Source organism: Camelus bactrianus, chromosome 12, assembly GCF_048773025.1.
Source record: "Camelus bactrianus isolate YW-2024 breed Bactrian camel chromosome 12, ASM4877302v1, whole genome shotgun sequence".
In the NCBI taxonomy this organism is placed as follows: domain Eukaryota; kingdom Metazoa; phylum Chordata; class Mammalia; order Artiodactyla; family Camelidae; genus Camelus; species Camelus bactrianus.
This window is the reverse complement of record NC_133550.1, coordinates 18,198,636-18,205,860: the sequence shown is the minus strand read 5'-3', so window position 1 is coordinate 18,205,860 and position 7,225 is coordinate 18,198,636. Positions and strand designations below refer to the sequence as shown.

The 7,225-nt window shown below is 35.0% G+C and overlaps 1 protein-coding gene across 2 annotated transcripts in view; it reads right to left on the bottom strand.

The window, feature by feature from the left end:
* Positions 1 to 2,005: 2,005 nt before the first annotated feature.
* The window catches only part of RPAP3 (RNA polymerase II associated protein 3), a 29,243-nt gene continuing 24,023 nt past the window's right edge, over positions 2,006 to 7,225 (bottom strand). For both annotated transcript variants that reach the window (XM_010964189.3, XM_074374983.1), the window contains exons 14-17: positions 6,964 to 7,150; positions 6,041 to 6,138; positions 5,485 to 5,585; positions 2,006 to 2,485 (exon numbers count right to left, since the gene is read on the bottom strand). In XM_010964189.3, the coding sequence (XP_010962491.1) occupies positions 2,400 to 2,485; positions 5,485 to 5,585; positions 6,041 to 6,138; positions 6,964 to 7,150 (472 nt within the window). In that variant the 3' untranslated portion in view covers positions 2,006 to 2,399. The remainder of the gene's footprint in view (positions 2,486 to 5,484; positions 5,586 to 6,040; positions 6,139 to 6,963; positions 7,151 to 7,225) is intronic.

Here is a 7,225-nt window from a genome sequence, read left to right as displayed (position 1 = left end):
ATTTACCCATAAATTAACAAAGCTTAAGCCTCAGGGACTCTCACTTGCAACTCTTAAAAATGTGGGTGTTACTCAGGATTCTGTCCTAGTCACCCTTTCCTCTTATTTCTACACATCTCAGGTAATCTCAACCAATCCTGAGGCTCTACTATCAAAATGCTTCTAATTCAAACTCAAATTACCAGCCCGAATCTACTTAGATGACCCAATGGATCAGAATCCAAGAGATCCAAAATTGAAGTTTTCCATCTCTCACCCATCCCAACAAACCTTCTACCTTCACATATGCATCACCTGCTGTGGTCTGTTTCAGTGAATGGAACCACTGCCCTAAGGGAATAAATCTGGGCATGGTCCTTAACACTTTCTTCTGCTTCTCAACTTGGCCACCACCTCCAATGTCTAGTCCACAGGATCAGCAGGTTGCACAAATCAGGAAGCACTAGTTTATGTTCCAGAGGTGCCATTCACATAGGCTACAATGTGGATGTGTGCTCGTTGGAGGTAAGCCCTGAACGTGGTGACCCTGAATCCGTGGCCAAGTCTTGCCTAGCTTACTTCCTGAGTATTTCTCCACTCTGGTCACTTCTCTCCATCCTTGGCTAGCACTCTGTTTCAGGATACCATAATCTCTTGCCTCAATTTCCCTAATTCCAGTGTCCCATGCAACTGTTCTTCCCACAGTAGTCCAAAGTAAGCTTTATAAAATGCAAACCTAACGGTCAGGCTTCTATATAAACCATCACTAGATCCCAGGACCCTCAGGAAAAAGTCTTAACGTCCTTCCTCTATGATTCTGACCCTGCTTTCTCTCCCCCAGCTTTGTTTCTTACCACCATCCAGCTCACTCCATGCTCCAAAGTAGTTTCTCAAAACATAGCTTGTATTTTGCATCTGCTGTTTCCCATGATCCCTTGGTGTTACCTGTCATAGCATTTATCACACTGCATCTGTTTATCTGTACCTCCCAGTGCATTTTAGACTTTATGAAGGCAGAATCCACATTTACTTTGATCATAGTTGGTATTTCCAGTGCCTACCAGTGCCTGGCATTATACGTACACTCAACAAATATTTGTTACACTGAACAATGAATGAATCAAACAAAATTTTCACTAACATTAAAATTTTTAATGTTACTTTAAACAGAACACTGATAAAGATCAAACATTAAGGAAGAATTGTAAAAAGGTAAACTGAGCTTTGGTACTGTGTTCAGAAATGCCTTCTGTTAACACAGATAATAGATCTGCTGGCTGGGAGTAAAATCTTTCTTAAATGCATTAACACAAATTATGAAATGGTGAGAACTTGGGTATACTCTTATCAATTTACTGAACTCAGTGCAAATTAAAAAAGGACAGGGAGGAAGCTAATAATACATGGCAGGTATGGTGCTTCTATCAAGAGTGCAAAAAAAGTTATGATTTAAATGTTGCTATCAAGTTAGATACTATTACCAGTGAAGAACTAGATTTCTAGAAAGAAATCACTTGGAAAAGTTCTGCTTCTGTGACTTTATGTTAATTATATCACTATTATTATTAATAAAATAACCAAGAACCATGTAACAGGCACTGTATTAAATGCTTACATGAATTAGCACACTTAACCTTTCCAAGACCCTTTGAGGTGGGTATTTAATATAATTCTAATTTTACGTAAGAGGAAGTTGAAGTTTACAGAAGTTGAGCAATGTGTCCAGAGGCACAAGCAAGTTAAAGTACAGCAGATATATATATACTCAGGTCGTTTGATACAAAATTACTCTATTTACCACTGTGTTATTTTGCAGTAAGGTAACAACGTGACATTTCCTAAACACTGTACTTTATTCCAACAAATTATAGGAAGTCATCATTGTAATAATAACAATAGTAACTTGATATGTACTTATATATGGCCCTGTCCCAAACACAAAAATGTCTCATTCCTTTTATCTTCACAATCTTCCCATGAGGTAGAAACAATTAGTATACCCATTCTACAGATCAGGAAACCAAAGCAGTGATACAAATATAACTTTATTTGTATGCTAATGAAGCAACCTTATCAATATGGTTATAAAAATTCATGAAAATATAAAAATAATGTAACTTATGGGGCATTAAAGAATGTATCTAAACTTAACATTTAAAATGACTTACAGAATAAAACACTGATCTTTACAAGTATACTTCATAATTTGTATTTTTATTTTCAGAAAAGGACTTATAAATAGTTCACTTAAGTATATTTCTCACTAGTTAAATCACAATTCACTTTACAGTTAACTTATATCCAAAGACAGTCCTTTTCCTATATGATTTCATTTTCTTAAAAAGCAAAACAACACTATTTTCATAGAAAAAAACTTAACATATGAAAGTCAAAGACAATAATTTCAGTAAAAATGGAAATCAACCACCATATCTTTTCTTGAGTTCTTCAACAGAATTATCATTCAATCCTGATTTGTCTATATGATTGAATAACACATGTGCAACTGAAAAAGAAAAAAATTCATTATAACCCCTATTTTTAAAAACTAAGTAAAACAAAAATTAAAAGGAGTAATCAAATCTGTTAACACGTTGACCCCCCACTGTGGCTTGGGTGCCCCTGAGAAAACACAACTGTTACCCAGACTCGGGTGATATCGCAATCAGCGTGCTAAATACTTTTTACACTGCAAAGCAATCATTAGGATTATTTACCAATTCTAATTTAGATATTTAAAAAGCCAACCTGAGAACAGAAAGTTATACAACAATCCAATGATGTTTCTTACCAGAATATTTTGCTTTAGCAGTAAGAAAATGTCCCCTACATCCACAAGAACATTAACTTTGCAGATTAAACATGATTCATTGTGCACTACCTTTAAGATTTTTGTCCTATGTAACAAGTGTAGTTTTATTTATGTAATATTTCAATGAACTGTTTTCCAAACTTAAATCATTTTATTTTATTTATTTATATTTGGTGGGGGGAGGTAATTAGGTTTACTTAGTTATTATTCTTAGTGGAGGTACCAGGGATTGAACCCAGGACCTTGTGCATGCTAAGCATGCACTCTACCATTTAGCTATACTCTCCTCCCCTAAATTATTTTATTTTAAAAGAAAATTTTACATCACTACTATAAATTGAAAGTTAGCAATATCCACAAAATCATGTTTGATAGGTGAGGTACACATTTTTATAATATGTAATAAAATACGTAATTATCAAAAGTTAAAAAAAGATTTGCCCGTGAGTCATTTAAAATCTTTATCTTTCATACTACTGAATGGTCTACATTCAACACTTTGGAAAACACTGTTACAGTTCATCTGTTCCTCAACATTAAAATTAGCTACCAGTTGTTAACAATAATGGCAATAATAAAAGACAACAGCAGCTCCTATTTACTGAATACGTAGTTACATGCCAGGAACCATTCTTGCTTCCCATGTTTAACTTAGCAGACAGTGGTGACCCAACCAAGACAGAACTGTTGGCAGGCCAGTTGGCAGGACCAACTCACACTCTTTGAGTAACCTGAAATTATCACATCACAGTGGCAGGAAGTCCATTCAATCAGTGCACTTACACTAAGAGGTTATTATTACTAAGCACTGTTCTACGCCCTGAGGCCTAAAGAACAAGGCAAAGTTCCTGCTGTTAGGGAGCTTTCATTCTATCAGGGAGAGAGAAATAATAAACAAATACATAAAATATTGTCAACGAGTTACATATTAGGAAGAAAACTACTGCAGGGTAAGAAGACAGAGGGAGAAAAGGGAGGGGAGGTGGGCAGTTACTCTGACTAGGCCAGGGGAGGAAAGGTGTCTCTGAGTGGACACTATTAGGTGGAAAGAGGAAGAGGCAGGGGGAGGACATGTGGGAGGATATTCCAGGCTAAGGGAACAGTCAAACGCAAGACCCCTGAGGCTACAATGAGATTAGCAGTTTTTTATATTAAAAAAACACACAAAGTCAGTGCGATGGGGCAGAATAACTGAAAAAAGTAATAGAAGATGAGATCAGAAGAGTAATAAGAAAGACAGGGGGAGGGTATAGCTCAGTGGTAGAGTGCATGCTTAGCATGTGCAAGGTCCTGGGTTCAATCCCCAGTACCTCTATTAAAAAAATATATAATAAATCTAATTACCTCCTCTGCCTAGGAAAAAAAAAACCAAAACAAAAACAAACAAACAAAAAAGAAAGTAGTATTTTCAGGGAATTTCAGGGACTGTTTCTGATTAAAGACAAAGCAGAAACTTCTTCTGGTTTAATCCTATTAAGAATCTCTCTAAATTACAGATCCACTTCCCTAAGTATAACAAAGAGCGTTTTTCTTAATGATTCAGACTCAGTGTCACCACTAAAAACAAAGAAGAAACAGGAGCCCAAAGTATATACTTAGTCCAGAAGGTATCTGAAAATCATATACTGAGCTGTTGCTATTTTTAAAACTAAAAAACTGGTATGCCTGCATTCTAATGATTTTTCTTTTCTTCCTAAAACTAGAGTATAGCCTAAAACTCTGAGTACAGCTGACCTTTGTATAACACGGGTTTGAACCCCACAGACTCACTTACAGCAGGTATTTTTCAATAGTAAAAGCTGCTACATGATCCATGGTTGGCTGAATCCGTGGATGCGGAACCTCGTGTACGAGGACTGACTGTAAAATTGTACATGGACTTTCGACTGTGCGAAGGGTTGGCACCCCTAACCCCCACATTGTTCAAAGATCAACTATAATGGAAGTTTCTCCAAAGTTTGATTTTACTTAAATTAGGGTTCCCCAAAATTGACATTTTATGCCAAAGATTGTGATGTAGAATTAAGTAAAGGATCTAATTCTTCAGGCTCATCACCTGCCTTTCTTTACCCCCTAACTCTACAATCCAGCCACATGGCACTCCTTTTAATTTTCTGAGCTCAATTTGCTCTCTTGCCTCTGCACATACCCTCTTCATCTAACTCCTGCACTTTTTTGAGAATTCAGCTTAAATCAAACAAACTCAAGGAAATCAGCTCTTAAAGAATGGAGGACACCTTCCATGCACCCACGCCCAGTTACATGCGCCTGTGGCAGGGACTCTGTATATGTCCACCATTCCAGGAACTCAACCGTTACACCATGACCGCACTTTCAAGTAGAAGAGCCCAGATCATAAGCCTAGACTGCCTCAGTTTAAATTCTGGGTCTGACTTCCTACCTATGTAACCTTGGTCAGGTTCCTTAGCTCTGTGTGCCTGAGTTTCCTCCTTTGTAAAGGAAAATGGCAATGATACCTATACCTCACAATGCTACTGTCAGGATCAAACTGTTTAACTTTACTTAATTTAATTATAATTCAATTTAATTAGCTTAATTATAATTATTTAAACTTAACTGTGTGTACCTTGTACATAATTAACATTCAATAAATATTTGCTATCATTTGTTGAATAAATAAAGGAACACACAAGAATAAAAAGATATAAAAAAACTTTCTTCACAAAACTTACTTTTTTTCTCAGGTTCTGACATAAACATCACTGCCATATCAAACCTTTTTAGTTCAGAAAGTTTTTGTAAGATTTCAAAAATTAGTGATGGCTTTTCCTTCCTGAAATAATCCAAATAAAAACAAGTGATCAATTAAAAGTAGCTCATTTAATTATTTACTAAAGTAAGGTTTCTATGTAAGGTCTTCATTTATCACTTTCCCCTATACACTGTCTATATTTTAAGGGCTCAAATGAAGGGTTTTGTAAGTCCACTGAAAAAATTAAATCATTCTTAAATGTGAGGAATGGCAAACAGATGTTATTAACCTTCTATGATACTTTTCACTTCCATACTCTTTCTCTAAAAAAAACTTCTAAGTCCTTTTCCTCCTGATCATTTCACCTTTTATTGTTTGTAATTGTCATTTCTTTACAACTTCAGCAACAGTAAACTTTACTAGAGAGCCAATTTTTCTATATAAGAGGTATTAATATGACAGCAAAAAGAATAGATCTCCCAAATCACTAGAAATAGCTGAGCATTACAATATGAAGTATAACTAAACTTACTTACTCAATGTAAAAGTCATGCAGAATTTTAATGATTTGGTTGAATACATGTGGATCTAGATTTTTCTGAAACAACTTGGGATACAAGGATGGCTCAATTTGCTTGGGAAAAATAGAGAGAGTTAGAAAATTAAACTATGGCACTATTCCAAAATCACAAATTATTTATATAATAATTCTTAGGTGACTATTGTAAAGAATAACTACTATGCACTAGTACTTAAATAATAATAATGGAGTCACACTGAAATGTAACTCTGATTGAAGAATGGAAGTTAGAGGCACCATAAGATAATTGCTCTGTTCAAGTCAGAGGAAAGTCTCATGGAGAGATGTATACCACCCAAGAGAAACAGGCAACGTGAAAGAGCCCTTAAGGAGCAATAAAAAGAATTAGAGAGTTTAAAAATAGAATGATATAATATATTTGGAAACATTATATACTGCATAATTATAAGAGATTATTACTGTAAGTACACTTGAAATAGACAATGCTAAAAAATCCATTATTTGGTAAATTTCATATGATTTGATTCTTTTTCTTGAGCAAATAAAAGCTCATTTTCAGAAGAATGACTGACTAAATATTGCAAGCATTGCTTTGCACACAGAAGGCACTCAGTGTATTTTAGCTTCTTTCCTCATCCTGAAGGGATGAAGAATTAAGTTTAGGTCATAATATTTGAAATTAGATTAAATTCTGTTTTCTAATAACTTAACACAGAACCTATTTCCAAAGGGTCCCATATTGCAAATATTTAAAGTGGTCTGATCAAAGAGATATATGTATCAGGCAAGGGATAAGAGAAGGGCATTGTCTACAATCATTTTATACAAAAAACAAATACGACACTAGAATTATATAGTGACAAAAGAAGTTCTTTGATTTTTTACTTACAATAGAACTACTAGCTTCCTCCCTCTTACCTTCAAATACTGATATAGCATATCTGGAGAATTTTTCAGTTGTCTGAAATCAGATTCAAGCTGAAATGAGTTTGCAGGAACTGGAGGAATAACAGTCCTGATAAACTGAGCAGGTGTTTTGTCTACTTCTACAGAAATCTTCTCACTGTAAGACTGACATACATCCTTTTTCAAATTGACTTGAGGTCTGAAATATTTTAGAGGCATCAAATAATCAAAAAAGAACCACAAATAGTCAAAGTTTATATAAGGAAACATCAAT